We start from the raw sequence: 17,009 nt of genomic DNA, 5'->3' as shown, positions 1-17,009 counted from the left end.
CTAAAAAAATAAATTGTGGTAGGTCAAGAAACATTAATAAATAAAAAATGATTTTAAATTTAGTTGATCAAAACCCAACAGCGTCGGGAATGTGACAAGACAAACAAGGATCTTGATCCTTATCATTACTGAAAAGTCCAAGTGTTCTTGCCAGACGATCTACCGGATAGAGTGGATTTTTGTCAAAGATTACAGGAAAGGATAACTCCTAATCCGAATCCACTTCATTAAATACAAATATTCATGTAAAATTTGGAATATGATGTTTGTGCATAAATTTTACTTCAATAATATACTTCTCAAACACTCTATTGTTATCCATATTACTTATCAAACTTTAATAAAGTTTTTCTTGAGGTCTATAACTAAAATTTAGCACCGCCGTCTGATATTTTCTAAAACGCTTTTCCAACTAATCCATAAAGATGACTCCTGTGCACAGACTTTTATTAATCTCACTAAATTTTACATAATCGTAATGCGGTTAAAAAATAATCCTGCTTGTTGGGATTACGGGTAGACACTTTTAAGAACATGGAAGTAACCGAAATTTGGGGAACCTTAATTAAGCAATTTGGCTTGGCCATTTTTCTTAAGGATTAACTATTATTAATGTTCTTTTGTTTTAACGGAAATTCATTCAGAGTCGTGTCAAAAAGTACAACTAAATGAAAAGAAACAAAATACTACTATTCTTGTCATCGTACCATCAGGCTACTGAAAAGTATCAACAACTCTTTTTTACTAATTAACAGGGTGATTTGTTAATTTACCCACAAATTTCAATTGGCTATAGTATTTACACAGCTTTACTATCAAGCATTCGACTGGTACTAGCTAAACTTAGAAATTACAGAACCAGCTTTAGAAACATTAATTTAGACATTCGTGTCGACTATTGCACCCTGTATATAATTTTTTTCAAATGAAATCAGTGATTTCCAACAACAACAACAACAGAGATTGCTGTCAATAAGGGAGTGCAACAAGGTTGCATTCTGTCACCTATTTCATTCAACATTTAATTCGAAGAAATATTTAGAAAAGTACTGACAGATGGGATCAAAATAAACGAAGAAGTATGCCGAGAATCATAGATTCTCTTTGAATAAATCAAAAGCAAAACTTATAATTATCATCAAAACTCAGCATTGTCCAGTGCGTCTATTGATAAACGATCGAGACATAGATCAAGAAAACGAATCTCAGAACCGCAATAACTCGAAATTGCACCAAGCATCAGAAACATGATTACGGATAGAAAGAGCCTGAATTGCGCTTAACAACATGAAGAAACTATATTAATTATTAATTAATTAAAGACTATTCAAGTTCTACATATTTTCTGTTCTATGGTGTGAAGGCTTGGACCACAACCGAGACTAAAGTAGATACGAGAATGTATTGATATCTAGTTAGCCTAGACCAGTTCCATGGATAAACAAAATATTTAGTTACCATAGCGACGAACAATAACTTATTAGAAGTGTAAGTGTAAAGAGTTTCGAGCCATCATCAAGAATCTGTATCTGAAAGGGTTATGGGGATCAATCTCCTTGGTATGTGACCATGGAAAATTGGACTGCAAGCTTCAAAAGAAGTAAATTTTCCATTGAAGTTGATGATCGATCTGGAAGGCCAGTTTCTGTGTCAGTCCGAAAATATCGATGCAGTTCATGACATGATTTCATCAGACCGTCGAATTGGGCTAAAACGAATATCTGAAGCACTGAATATTTCATACGAACGCGTTCATTATATCAATTTGGACATGAGAAAAAGTTCTGCAAAATGGATCCCCAAATATTTGAATGTTGACCAAAAATGTGCAAGGGTAGAAGCATCTCGTTCGATTTGAAAATGATGTAGACTTCTTAAGCCTAATTGTTACTATGGATGACACTTGGGTACATTTTTACGATCCAGAAACAAAGCAACAATCGATGGAATGGCGACACTCTGGTTCCCCAAGACCTAAGAAGTTTCGTGTTTAAAAATCTGCAGGAAAAGATCTTGCTTCAGTTTCTTGGGATTACCATGGAGTAATCATGATTGATTTTTTGGATAAGGGTAGAACAATAGCTGGAGATCACTATTCGACATTATTACGTAAGAAAATTAGAGAAAAGACGCGGAAAGCTATCCAAAGGTGTTTTGTTTTTGCATGACAACGCCCCTGCACACAAATCTCATTTTTAAAATATCCTAGACGGATCACCAACAGAGAACTCAGGCAGAGAGTAGGTAAACAGAAGGAAAAAAAACACCGTAAAAAAACGTATCTGGAGTATTTTGGGCACATGCTAAGAAATAATAAATACCGTATTTTGCAGTGGATTGTCCAAAGTAAGGTGGATAGTGAAAGGGGACTAGAGAGAAAACTGCATTTATGATTGCACTACCTACGCCAGTGGCTTGGAGTGTCATCTGTTAATCTGTTTAGAATCGCAGTGAACAAGATTAGATTATCCTTGTTAATAGCCAAGGTCGCAACAGATAAGGCAATGGAAGGAAAAAAATCATTAAATAATGTCTTAACTGTTTAATGTTATCAATATTTTTGTGAGAGGTATTCAAACAAAATGTCCAAAGCTTTCTATTCACATCGAAGATATTCATCTAACGGCGATGTCGCTTCTCATAAGAATAATAACAAAAAGATTTTTCTTGTTATTTATAAAGAAAACAATTTCAAGTTAAAAATCGTGAAAAATTTATCAGAATTTCAACTATTTTATGTGAAAATTTGAGGTGACGTACTCATACTTTTCCAATGAAAATTTTCTACGGTTGTAAAATTCACTTACGGTCGTTGTTTAATGTTCTTCCAAATCGAAACGTCTGAATATAATGATAGTAATTTATGACTGTCGTAGATCTAATGAAAAATTGTTTCTTAAAACATCAAAAACTCGCTGTATTTTTCTTAATCCATCTCTGTCGCTCACGTCTCTAATTTGTCATCATTTTGCCGCTGCCTATGGAGTAAGAATATGGCACTTTCTAAAGTTGGAACACTGTTTCTCATCTTCTTCACAGTTTATTACTTTCATATTGGACTAAACACAGACATAAATTCGATTTATTAAGACCTGAAGTTCGCTTCCAGGGGTACAAACTTTGGTTTTATGCTTCGCTCGACGAAATATCGTGGTAACCTTTAATTTCGTAATGTATCGAATTATATCGCAGACTACAAAGAAGTTACTTCCAGTTTTTCTGTTTTAGCGCTTTTCGAGTTTGTCGTATGCATAAAATATTATTCAAAGTTTTAACGGTTCACAATCCACCAGCAACCAAACAAAAATTGAATATAACCAACAGATACTAGAAACAATTTTTTTTTCAAGAACTTATATGGAAACAATTTCCACGATTTTAATAATCACGGACAACAAACGTTGGATATCGAACCTTTTGTGTCAGGAGAGTCGAAAATTACAACTTAGAAAGTTTTGTGAAAAGCCACATAATTTTTTTGCTACTGACAAATAATACTCACATAAATGAATTTTTGTGGGAAAAAATTTATCTTCTATTCATTTATGGAAATTTTTTTTCCATTATCGTATATTTGCAGTCTTTTTATTCGTCAGATGATCACAATTCCATTATTTTTACAATGCCTCGGCCTTTACAATCAAACAAAATGTCCATAGCTTTTTATTCACATCAAGATATTTATCTTGTTACTTATAAAAACCACAATTTTGATCATAATTCCATTTTTTTAAAGTGCCTAGGCCTTTGTTTCTTTGTTTCTTCTACTCGGATGTCCAATATATCTTTGACCATCAAGTTACCCCTTTAGATACATAGTAAGGGTTACCTGGTGAAAAACTGTTCGACTGAGCCTCGTCTTCAATTAATTCTTCCTCTTCATCGTTACCACTAATCGTATTATCCCTTTCTTCATCTAAATAATTCTAAATCTAACAATTCTTCATATTCCAGGTCGTCATTCTATGAAGAATAAATTAGTTTTTCATCTGTTAGGTTCCTGTCGTTTAGGGGCAGTTATAAAAATTGTAGACACAAAGCATAAACAAACAGACTTTCTGTTAGAGCAACTGACTCTATAAAAACAAATCTCCACATTTAAGAAATAATACCGAGGCAATGCTTTCATGCACGAAGGGAATACCCCCCTCCAAAACTTCAGGACATTTGTCTATACAGTTCAATAAATAAAATAAGGCTGAATGGGGTAGAGAAGTACCTCAAACAAAATTTTAGTCATAAACAATTAACGAAAAAAGATAGAAAATTATCATCTTTGGAAAAAGTATGTAATAGATTGAGCTAAACATTACCATACCCTAAGAAAGTTTTTTTGCTAGAAAAAGCATAAAAATTTTGATTGAGATTACGTTTGTATCCCTCTTAGCCTTATGAGGGTTGAAACACCAGGCAGTGGAATATGACGATCCGAAGATAGTTAGCAGCTTCTGCACCTCACTGTAGCAATCTGGAAAACTATTCTATACGTCGAATATAAGAGCTTGATTCGGGGCACAGTAGGTATTTCAAAAAGTGCGATACATCGCATATTAACTGAAAATTTGGACATGAGAAAACTTTGCTGAAGATGGGTGCCACGTTTGCTCACAATGCAGCGTCTTGAAGATGTTTCCATCGAGTGTTTGGCGATTTTTCATAGAAATGTAATCGTTTCAGTACCATGGAGGAAACTAAACGAAAAAACAATCACAACAGTTGACTGAAATGAAAGAATCGGCTCCCAAGAAGTCAAAGACACTTCCAATGCCATTGCATCGGTTTTTTTGGGATGCGCTTGGAATGATTTTCATTGACTATGTTGAAAAAAATAAACTATCAACTGCAAGTATTATGCGAACTCATTTCAACGTTCGAGTGGAAAAATCAAGCAAAAAAAGCTGCATTTGACTGAGAAAAAAGTGTTTTTTCATCAAAACACTGTATCAGCTCTTATATCCGTTATTGCAATGGCCAAAAATTGATAAATTGAAGTTTGAATTGCTACCTCATGGACCCTATTCGTCAAATTTAGCCCCCTCGGAATAAATAGGATATGGATCTTATTGAACATCGCTGGGAAAAGACTATGGAGCTAGTAGGAGATTACGTTGTACAATAAATATACGAATAAAAAGAATAAATGCAATTTTTGATAAGATCTCTATTTTCGACGCTCAATTACAATCTTCATGCCACTAACTTTAACCATTGAATTGAAAATGGAAAAGACACAGTATCAGTCCATAATGTTAACATCATCGTGTAATTTCTTCAGGGGAAACTTGAATGAAATTCAGAATTTGAAAGGAGATCTGGAAATAAATTGTGGGGCAAATATCACAGCGGAATAAGTGTTTAGATATAAAATTGAGTTTGTAATTCAAAACATCAAGAAACAGTAAGATTGGTAGATTCAAAATAAAGCTTTTCACTTTAAGAAACTTGCTACATAAATTCTCTATCGCTCTATTTACGGTTGATGTAACAATTAAGTTGAACTAACGTCTGTTTGATTCAAATGGAGATAAATATGTTTTAATTACTACTGAGGGTGAATAGTTTAATAATTCAATTCATGAATAGTTAACAATATATTTTCATCATGATATCTCTAGTTGAGGCAATCGATACCAAATTTTTGTTGTTGTTCCAGATCAAACGGAAATCACTCCAACTCGCAAACAAACTAATACAACTGAACTGGATAATCCGAGGACTTGGCTAGCTCTTTCAGTTTTAGAACTGACAATTACGAAGGATAACCACGGAAGGATGTTACGATGCGTTGCAGTTCACGAATCCTATTCTACCAAATCGAGCAGCATTGAAGTCCGACTGGATGTAATGTGTAAGTTCAACTCAATTTACTCAATACATTCCATTATGAATATCGTTTATGAAGAGTTATAATTTATCCAACTAATTTCCAAAGTGATTCATTTGATGCTTAATCAAGTGATTAATGTATATAATAACGTAAAAAGAAGAAAAAAGATGTTTTGATGGGAAGAATTAGATTTAAATTTGTAGTTTTTAAATAGCGTGATTGTTTGATCATTTGACCCATAACAACACATGTAAAATCTCTCAAAACAACAGAATAAAATACTATAGCATTAAATTGTACCACCTTGTATTTCCAAATTCGCTATATACGCATAAATATCAATAGAAAAGTAAACATTCAGTTGATTACATTTTAAAGCTGCTTGACATGATGCAAGACAACGTGCAAAAAATTGTATGTAATTTAATGCAAGTTCAATATATTGCAAGGATGAATATTGCACGTCGCTTGACTTTAAGCAAGTCTTCTGCAATTGCATTAAGGTTGCCGTTAATCAAAATTCTATTAGTAGCAATGCAGGCGAAGTAAACAAGAAATTGCGTCACTGGCAATAATTACAGCGACTGCTACCTTACTTTTGGAGTCAAATGGACAGAAAAGAGTATCCAGGCTTTGGCTCTATAGAACAAGGGAAAACTTAATATTTTGCTAGAGAATTAGACAAGAAAATATACAAAAATCAGTTGAGAATAGATGAAGAAACATTTGAAATACTCTTATGGAAAATAAAATGGGGTCAATAAGAAATCCTTGGCATGAGATCAGATCAGAGCAGATCAGAAACTCATTTCTTCCTAGAATTGCAACGTGAACGCAATTAGAATGGCATCAAACCGATAAAGTTGCAAGTGCAAGATCTTGCATTCAACTGAACTTTTTGCGTCTTGCATTGATTGCACGTTGTTGTACAAGCGACGTTCAATCGTCAAATATATTTCATAAAAATCGTTGCCATGACAAACTGCTCACAATAGATGAAAAACGCGATATTATCCTAAGGATTTTAATATATCATGTCCAGGATTGTCGCTTTTGTTTGGCTTGGAAAACAACTTTATTTGCATGGGAACCTCCTGGGCCTCTACATTTGTGCGAATATAAACTGTCACGAATGTTCCTCACACAAAATCATTTCTCTGGTCTTTTTGATGCGGTTATCTTTTGGAAAGTTAAAACTTCAACGGGAGTTCGTTTGAGTTTCATTATATTATCTACGAACTTTCCAATAATATATTGGATGTTGAGAAACATTGTTGAAGATTACACTCAAGAAATGCGAAATTAATATAAATAAGGAAAACAATTATACGTATAGATACAGGGAATTTTCATTCCTTATATGTGATTTGGTAATTGTCGGCGACAATTTCCGTTATTGCAAAAATGCTAAGTGCCGTATGGGCTGCGATTTCACCACGAGAAATTTTGGGACCTTACAGTTTTGAAAATGAAAGGAAACGCGGAGTTAAAGTGAATTTAGAGCGTTTGGACCAGATGTTAGACGATTTATTCGTGCCTGATCTGCATTAATTTAATTATTACAACCAAAAACATGATTCCATCACCTTAAACGTGCGTAGATCTTCATTCTTTCGCTTTTTACGTCCTCAAAAACTTCAGTTGGTTCCTTAAGTGACTGTAGAAGCTGCATGTCACCACGAGAAATTCAGAGCGTTATGAACAGATGTAAGACGATTTATTCGTGTCTGAACTACATTACTTTAATGGTTCTAACCTAAAAACACGGTTCGAGCAGAAAAGAGCAGCTTCATATACGTTCAATAGATCTTTGCTTCGAGTTCGTGAAATTTTTCCTGGACAATCGATTTCTAGGAGAGGTAACATGAGATCCGATGTAACACTTATAGACTTCTCTTTGTGAGGTTATGTGAAATCTTATACTCATGCCAAGAAGCAGATTTCTCTAGCATAATAAAAAAATATCCGTTACGAAATTTCAGTCAAGGTTCTGAAAGTTTAAAGAAGGATGGAAGCACTTTTCGTACAAATATCATGAAACCATAACCCAGATACAGAATTAAATTCAGAAACTCCCAGGTAGAACTGGTATAGGAGCTATCAGTTACCTCGAAGTAGCTTTGTTTCTATAAGTAGATTCAAGTTTGAACATGCATGCCATCCAGCAAACCTTCATAAAATAAATATGGGATCTTAATTCCAGTTTTAACTATATATGCGACAGTTTTAACTGTATATGCGACAGTTTTAACTGTATATCCGATAGTCTTAACTGTTTATGCAACAGTTTCAACTGTATATGCAACAGTTTCAACTGTATATGCGCCTTGGAACACATTTTTCTGTATATAATTAATATATGAGCTTACTGGGATTAAGCAATCTGATTGTCTTTCTATTAAAATTCATTAGAAGGTGCAAGTTAAAACTCTAATCTAGCTAGTTTCAGTCTCCTCTGTTACTCAACTCAAAAGACTTGTTCCTATCTGTACCTTCTATGTTGCCTTTGAGTTAGTCACCCTGAACGACCCCTGGGTGTGAAACATATACCCTCAACCTATCCACTTTGATACTTACAACATGCATGGTGATTTTGAGCTCGATTAAGCTTCAATATATTATCTACGAACTTTCCAATAATATATTGGATGTTGAGAACTGTGTCGACAACTTCCGTTATTGGAGAAATGTTTCTCTCATAATTTTTACAGCACTAAGTGCTCTTTGTAGATTTATTTGAATTCTGTTGGTGATATGCTACATTTTGTTCCTCATCTTCCTAGTTTAACAAAATATATCATTTTTCACAACATGAATTTCATACTTAATAACATTGTTTATTGCTAATAAAACAATACCTAGTTTTGAGTGAAATATTATCAAAATACGATCACAAATTTGTAATAAAACTTTGATTAAAAGTATCTACAATACTTGAGAGACTTCATATCACCTCCATGCAATGCCCTTTGCACTAGTCTTATGAATATCTTCATAATTTTTATAAGTTTTTGGATGGACTTCATATATTCTTGAGGTTCATCTGATTAATATTATATATATTATCAATCGAACATTTTGCAATTTATTTGTATGAGGATTGCAACTTAAGAACAAATACTTATAATTAGATATGGCATCATTGTTTCTCAAAATAATCATTAAGAACAATTCAATTTTTCATGCGTTCGAACCAATTGTCGAAGCATATTTGCCATAACGATTGAGGTACTACAAAACATGTAATTTGAACGCAAGAAACGCTTCATCGGGTAGATAAAAACGTTGACCTCGCAATTCATCTCCAATCTGCGGGTAGAATAAGAAGGAATGATTAGTTACCAAGCAATGATTATACTGAAGACGACCAATAAATTCGATGTTTTGACTGTAGAAAAACGTTTTTTTTTATTTTATTGTTTTTTAATTGGTTTATCTCAGTTGCATACTAGTGTACTATTTAGTATTGACCATTCTACGCTGGAACGGTGACGACATGTCCAGTTATTCCCAAAAAACAGGCGATCATTTGCTTCAAAGTGCTTCTAGCGCGAACAACTTTCGTTGTATTTGTCTCACCATGAGAGACTCGAACATAATCGATCGTTGTTCAATTTCTGTTTCATATACATCGATGATTCATCGCTTGTTATGATATTATAGCCGTCTTTTGAAGCACTGCGTTTGAATCTTTTCAGCATTTCTCAGCACCAATCCACACGAGATTTGTTTTGAGTGTTTTTCATATAATATGGTATCTAGCGCGAACAAATCTTTTGACTGTCAAATGTGCCCAAGTAGTGCTTGAGTATGCCTCAATTTCACGATATATCACATGAAAATCTTAGCTTACGCATAGCATCGACGCTTTCTGACACCGATTATGAACGACCTTCACGAAATTCATCCCGTAGCGAGGTGCGAACACGATTGTTTGCGATTCAATTCCATTTTTTGACAAAGATAAACAACTCAAATAGCACTCGTATCATAATTTAGCTCTCCTCATTCAAATTCTGCCATAAATTTAGTAGAACGTTTCGTATTGTTCTTGGTAGATGTGTACATATTTGCATTTTCGGTTTATTTTTTCATTACCACAAAATTCCAGTTTATTAAAATAAAATTTTTAGATTTAATTACAAATAATGTTACTGCTGTTTAAAATTTCATTGTATTTGACGTTAATTATTCTACTTTTCCATTACATGACGTAATTGAAGGTTGGTTTTGCCTCTATTCTAATTTCGAATAAATAACTTCTGAAGGGAGTGTCTGGAATACTCCAATTCAAGAGAGGATTCCATTAAATTCAGTACCCGAGGATACATTTATAAAAAAAAAGGCCTCGACAGGCTGAAATTTGCACTGATTATTCATAAAAAGCTAACAATTATGGGGCGGAATATCAACTCAAGGTTTTGTCTCCAAAAGGTTCAAATTAATTCAGGCGAGATTTGGAACAAAACGATTTAAGTTAATTTTTTTTATGATATAAGGATTGTTGTGATAAAACGCCAGGATTACCGCGCGCATTGGAACCTTTTTCAATCAGTTTACAAATTAACTAATTTCCAGAAAAAAATTGTGATAAATTACATTGTCATGAAATTCGGTTTGAACTTATAAATCGGAGCTTCATCTTCAGTTATTTCAGTTTGTTAGAACAAATTGAACAAAATGAACAGAGTTTAAATCCTATATTGAAGAAAAGAATACTAGTTGAGAGAAATCTAGAAAAAATTGTAATCAATTTTGATACTCGTCTGAAATATATTGAAGGTTTTTACGTATTATGATTACAAAATTAATATGAATCCATATAATGTATTCATTATCAAAGTCAAACTGTTCAATTATAGCAAATTATGGACCAAGCCAAAAATATATATTCTATTTTGACCAATTTACTTAAATGGATCATCCCTGTACTCTGTCATTTTTATTACAATCAGCTGAAAAGCGAAAAATATACAGGTCTCCCTGCTTGACACTTCTACTTGACCAAGTTAAATGTATTACATTCAAAAATTTAACTTTAGGTCTCTAATTTATTAAAATAATATTAATCAGTATATTTATTTTGAAATCTCAATTATTTCTAAGTTGTTTGCTATATCACTTCATATTTAAATACTGTATCAAAGGCGCTTTTCAAATCAATGAAAACTGCATGTGTTTTTCTGTTTAGTAGTATCCAATATTTTTATCGTTTATTCTCAATCATTTCTCAATTATTATACGAGGTCTAGTTACGAAAAAAGGGTTTTATCATAAAAATTATTCTACATTCGAATGCTCCCCTTCAATTTACTTCTCTCCCCTCACCACACACCTTGCCATACATTTTTTTCATTGATCTAAGCAATGCTGGAAGTCTTGTTTGGTAAGTGCCTTTAGGAGCTCTACCATTTTTTGCTTTACCGCTTCCATCGACTTAAATCGGATCCCCTTCAAAGCAGATCTTTTTCTAACCTTTTAAGGAGATTTCAGCAGACACGTTGACGCAAGAGCTTTTAGATTGTAGTCAGATTTTTTGGCACCAACTTCACACAGACTTTTGTAATGTGTAATTCCTGGTGTAAAATTTTTCTTCATCGGCATTTACAGCTTCAACAATCATCCGGCGATCTGCACGCACAATTTGGTTGATTTTGGTCACCGTTTCCGTAATTGAAACAGTCATAGGGTGACCTGGGCGCTGGTCATCTTCAGTGCTCTCTCGGCCCTCAATAAAGCGCTTACACCACTCAAAAACACGCGCACGAGATAGAGAATTGTCCCCGTAGGTCTCTTGCAACGATTTATAGCACTCAGTCGGATTTTTTTCCAATTATAGAGAAATTTAAAATTAATAGTAACGGAAACGTGTTTTGGGGCGCGCATAGACAAGATATCTAAATATCCAACACACTACTCGTTTCTATCTCACCCTATCTATGGTGCCCTCTAGACGCGCAGTCTCGTTATTTAATAACCAGACCTCGTAGATCTGACAGTTTAACAGTTTTCCGTGTATTATTTTCACAGTTACGTTTCTGCCTGCCTGCCTGCTTATCTTCAGGCATGTTAATTATATCTGTTTTCATAAATGTTAGGATTGTCTCAAACTCCCTTCAATTTATATTCGTTGATGTCGACTGGTTTAACGATGAAAACTGGTATTTAAACTAATTAATTGCAATTATAACTTCATACAGTTGACTAACAGTGATAGAAAAATCATTACTAACGTTGTAATCTGATAGTTTAGACAATGACAATGTGACCATTCAATCTCTCAACCTCTCAATTATTTGCTCCGTTCGTGGGTTCGAAATATCCTTTGACGTAGCGTAGGTACCAAACTAGCACTTTTTTAAGTTGCAATATCCTCCCTACCTACTTAGAACGTTCCATCAGCAATGAAGAATCGCAGTAGCCATAGCTTCACTAGTGGTCTATAATATCCGCCTTTTTGATTACGAATTTCTACCATCCAGACCAGTTTGTCTTTCCCGGGTTTCAATTCAATTATACACACAAAGTTCCAAGCCAATGGAGGGTTCCATCTTCTACACTAAGTTGTTCATTTTGGTCATATACCTGTTAAGAAAATTAGAAGCCAAATTGTTGCCAAATTTTAAATCGATAATCGGGAATTTTAAGATCTGTTCAGGTACTGAAGTCATGATTTCTCCAATTGAAAAATGATTGGGTGTGAGATAGCTGGGATCATTTGAATCAGATGAAATAGAAGAAATGATTCTCTATTAAGAGATGATTTTTGTTTAAAGTTAAGAATCACTTTTTCAGAGGAATTTATTTGATTTCACCCCAGTTTAATTCCCTAGTAGCTGAAAAATCTCTAGAATAGTTTCCTTTCTGTTTTCGGCGTCTCAAAAGTAATTCTCTTCGAGAAATGAATCTTTTTGGAGCAGAAATGAAAGCTTCTGATGATAAACTAGACGCCAGCAAGTTATTGATTGTGCGCTAATGAATGACACCCCCAAAACCTTATTTGAGGATTCACTAACGTGCAGATTCAGGGATTTATGTTTATTAACATCTACTTTATCTGGTGAATTCTGTACATTTGATATCCACTATAACTATCCAAGGTGTCAGAGCCTGCAGGATTATCATAAACATGGTACTGTTCTTCTAAAGCTTTCGAAGCAGGCGGATGGCAATGTTAAATTGCAACATTATTTCCTTATGCTTATTCATTTGTTCTAAAGCTCCTTGTAATACACATTCCATTTGTGGTTAGTTTTCTTGGTTAGTTTGATTGTTAAATTATTTCATCTTATGTTGTTGTTGTTGTAAAAGTTTGCTGATTATTGGATAGAATCTATATCACAACTCGTTAACTCTTTTTAACGATTTCGTTTCAATTTAATATGGAAAAAGTTATTCACGGGATATTTATTTGAATAATTAATTAATCGTTCAAGATAATCATGTATTTATTGTAAGATGTGGTTAATTGAGAAGGAGCTTTTAAGAGATTTTCATGGAAACTCAAATTTCTAGTGCTAATGGACTGAAGATAGTTCAAACTGAGAGGAAAGTTTTTCAACTTGAACGATCTGTAAAAGTTCAAAGTTAGTTAACTCGGCAAGAAGTTTGCGCTCCGAGGAAATGTTTTCCTTGAGGAAATTCAAAGATTGTAAACACCTGTAAAATAAACGTGAAGATCTCCTTAAAAACTTTTTATTTTGTAAGTCTGATAAAGCTCACAATCATTAGTTGATTTTATCGAAATAGTACAAAAATTGTAAGTATTTTCATTAGTTTACATAGATATTTCCAACAAAAATATAGTCGTTAAGCTGAAGATTGAAATTATGGAAAAAAGCGAAAAAAATCTTTCCAAAAGTTCTATTGCAAAGGTTGTTTTCACGTACAGTATAGTATGAGTATAGTCCCAAAAGTACCTGGACTGATTTAGAGATGGCGGTAGCTGCTTAATATTGCTATATAGCAAATGCTTTAAATTTGAAGACGCCACGTTGTTTACAATTTGTTTGAAAGCCATCAACAGTGAACGTTTTGAGTGAATTTGTATACATGGAAAAAATTGGTCATCCTTATGTAATACAATACTTTTATTTAAATAACCTTAGCTCAACCAATATAAAAGTTGAACGAGATTCTACTCCTGGTGAAACTGCTTCTTGAAAATGGAGAGCCGACTCCAAAGAAGGCAAAGTCTGTTCCATCTGCAGTCAAGGTCATGGTGTCGGTTTTTACGGGATACGCGTTGGATAATTTTCATCGACTATCTTCAAAAAGGAAAAACTATGAACATTGGACCGAAGAAATCAAGCAAAACGGCCTGATTTTACTAAGAAGAAAGTGTTGTTTCATTAAGACAATGCACTGGCTGATATATCCGGTTGGAATTGCTACCTCATGCACTATAATCCCCAGATCCTTAGATTGGTTTCTGTTCTTTCAAAGAATGTCTAAATGTCTAAAGATTTTCCAATAATGAAGAGGTGATGTCAGCAGTTAGTTTCTAGTCTGAAGAGCTTGGCGATTCTTATTATAAAAAGGGTATCGAAATAATTGAAGATCTCTGTGAAAAGTGCTGAAGCTAAGAGGAAAATACGTTAAAAAATAAATACATATTTTCCCAAAATTTGTGTTTTGTTTGTTGGGACGGGTACTTTTGGGACTATCCTCGTATTTACTTGATTGAATTCAGCTTTTTGTCCAAATTTGTTCTTCATTATAAATTCTTGTAATTAATGTTTGTTAAAAGGTTGATTTTCTAATCGTTCAAACGATAAAAAATATCTTAATAAACTCAATAGATTTGTCGCTGGAAGAACAAAATTATTGATCAACCATTAACACTAAATCCCATGGTTAGGAAATCTGGTACATTAAACAAATTCAATTCTATTTTCGTTACGAAAAACAACGAACAATTTACGATATTTGCAGTCATCAAAACCAACTAAACCTATAGGTCTCTAAAAACAATAAAAAAACTGATTTCGAAAATGGCTCGGTCGTACATTCATACAAAGAAAACCAGCACTGACCGTTTGTCGATTTGTGTATGAGAACGTAAAAAAACATGAAAAGATTAAATTATTTAGAGAACATACGGGAAAACCGGGTCATGCATAAAAATCGACGGATTAGGATCGTTTTTTAGCTGAAGAGTTCTATGTGGAGTCTGTTCCAACGATTCAAATCCTCTTTAAGTAAAAAAACTGATAAATTTAAGTGATTGGATTGTCCCGATCATCCAAAGTTTGAATGTAAATGTAGGCTCAAAAATATATGAACCTAATAAGAACTGAAGTGATAGTTACCAATTGAAACCACATTAAAATATTCCATCAATTATCATCAAGTAAGTAGAGGTTGCGATTTATTTACATTCACTTTGCGTTGCTATTTGTTTGATAGTGAATTCGCAATCTGACAACAGAATGTTGATTTGAATTTCGCACTTCTTGAACACCACAAATCATTCTCAAAAATAACAAAATTTATATATTTAGTGATATCTCTGTAGATAATTAATTGCAATTAGACAACTTTGCATCCGATAATACAACGCAACTATTATTATTTGCGGCAAAGTAATCTCGGTTTTTAACAAAAAATAGTTTTTAATCAATTATATACCATCCATTTTGCTCAATGACCTTTCTTTCAGCTTTGTTACTCCGCGCTCATAAAAATTCTGGTCCTTATCATAAAAAAACTGAACCAGGTGCTATAGAAAGTCACTAGTGAGAGTTTGCCAGTCAAATAATTTTGCAAATTTTGAAATAAATGGTAATCAGATAGTACCAGCTCAAAGCTGTTTAGGAGATGTGGCATCACTCCCCAGCCAAGCTTCAAAAATTTCTCACGAGATGTTCAAGGCCTTACATTATCATGGTGGAACACTAAATCTCTCTGATTTACCAATTCTGGTCTTTGATTGCTTTATCCAGTTCCACTAATCGATAACAGTAAACATCAGAGTTGATTGTTTGGTTCCTGAGAAGCAGTTCAAAAAACACAACATCTCTGTAATTCCTTAGAACTGACATCATAACATAAATGAATTTCTTTCAATTTTTCAATTCGTGAGGTACCCAAATTTCGAGCTTCCTAACTAGCCAAAGACATTTTAAGTGTTTTTCAATCAATGTTTGCAGTTATAAAATTTTGATTTGGTCATCATCAACTTCAGTAGGCCGACCAGAACGTTGCTCATTTTTGAGGGAGAAATCTCCAGAACGGAATTGTTCATACCAATTCGGACCCGTGCGCTCTATTAAGCAATCAGCACCATAAACTTCGTATAGTTCTTTGTGAGCCGCAGCAGCTTTCTTTCTTTTAAGGAAATAAAAAATGGAGATATGCCAAAAATGTTCGTTTCTTCAGCGAAAGTACTTAGTTGTCTTTTAAACCGGAACCAATATAGTTCATTAGAAGTACTGATGAAATGGATGGTGTTCTTTTTTGAGCGCTGACAATACTTTTTTGGTTTTGCGCTACCTATAACTTATTGCACCGTTTCATGAGGCACTTCCTGTGAATAAACTTCTTTTTAAAACCTACAAATCTGTTGGAACACTTTTTGTGATAGGGCGGCTTTTTTGACTAGCGAAATAAAATAGGATCAGAAATATATATATAAGATTTCAAAAATGCTAATAAAATTACAGTCAGATCCGCTCTTTTTCGAAATAATTTTCCCATGATGTTTGGGTGAGAGGATGAAACTTTTGACATGTTAATGAGATTGTCTTATTCATAAAATAAAAGAGAATACATATAAATATATTCAAAATGAAATTTTTATCAGTAATACTACGCCTGAAGACAGTAAATTAGGTATCAAAGCTGTAAATTATCGAAACACAAAATATTGATATTCCTGATAAAATTCAAATCCTTTGGAATATTTAACTAGCAGCCAGAATATATTATTACAGCTTTTTTGTATCTACAGCATTTGGAGAATATGTTGGAATTTTTTATTAGTACTTCTACAGGATGTTATTTCTTGATAGATCTAGTTAACGTAAAAAATTTATAGTGCAAGCTTGGGTTAACGGAATAATGTTTTGAAATATTATAGGTCCAAGTTTCTGCTTATTTTCGGCTTTCTAACCCTTATCATACTCTTTTCCACTCAATGTCGTCAAAAACTCTTCAACGGGGCGAGTCTGGGGAGTAAATG

General features: G+C 33.6%; 1 protein-coding gene across 1 annotated transcript in view; it reads left to right on the top strand.

Moving 5' to 3' along the window:
* Positions 1-17,009, top strand: part of LOC130897478 (kin of IRRE-like protein 2) — a 557,819-nt gene that overhangs the window by 431,719 nt on the left and 109,091 nt on the right. Inside the window, exon 5 of the mRNA XM_057806357.1 lies at positions 5,654-5,848. Within this exon, the coding sequence (XP_057662340.1) occupies positions 5,654-5,848 (195 nt within the window). The remainder of the gene's footprint in view (positions 1-5,653; positions 5,849-17,009) is intronic.

The sequence above is a fragment of the Diorhabda carinulata genome, chromosome 8 (genome assembly GCF_026250575.1).
Source record: "Diorhabda carinulata isolate Delta chromosome 8, icDioCari1.1, whole genome shotgun sequence".
Classification (NCBI taxonomy): domain Eukaryota; kingdom Metazoa; phylum Arthropoda; class Insecta; order Coleoptera; family Chrysomelidae; genus Diorhabda; species Diorhabda carinulata.
This window is presented reverse-complemented; position numbering and strand designations above follow the sequence as displayed.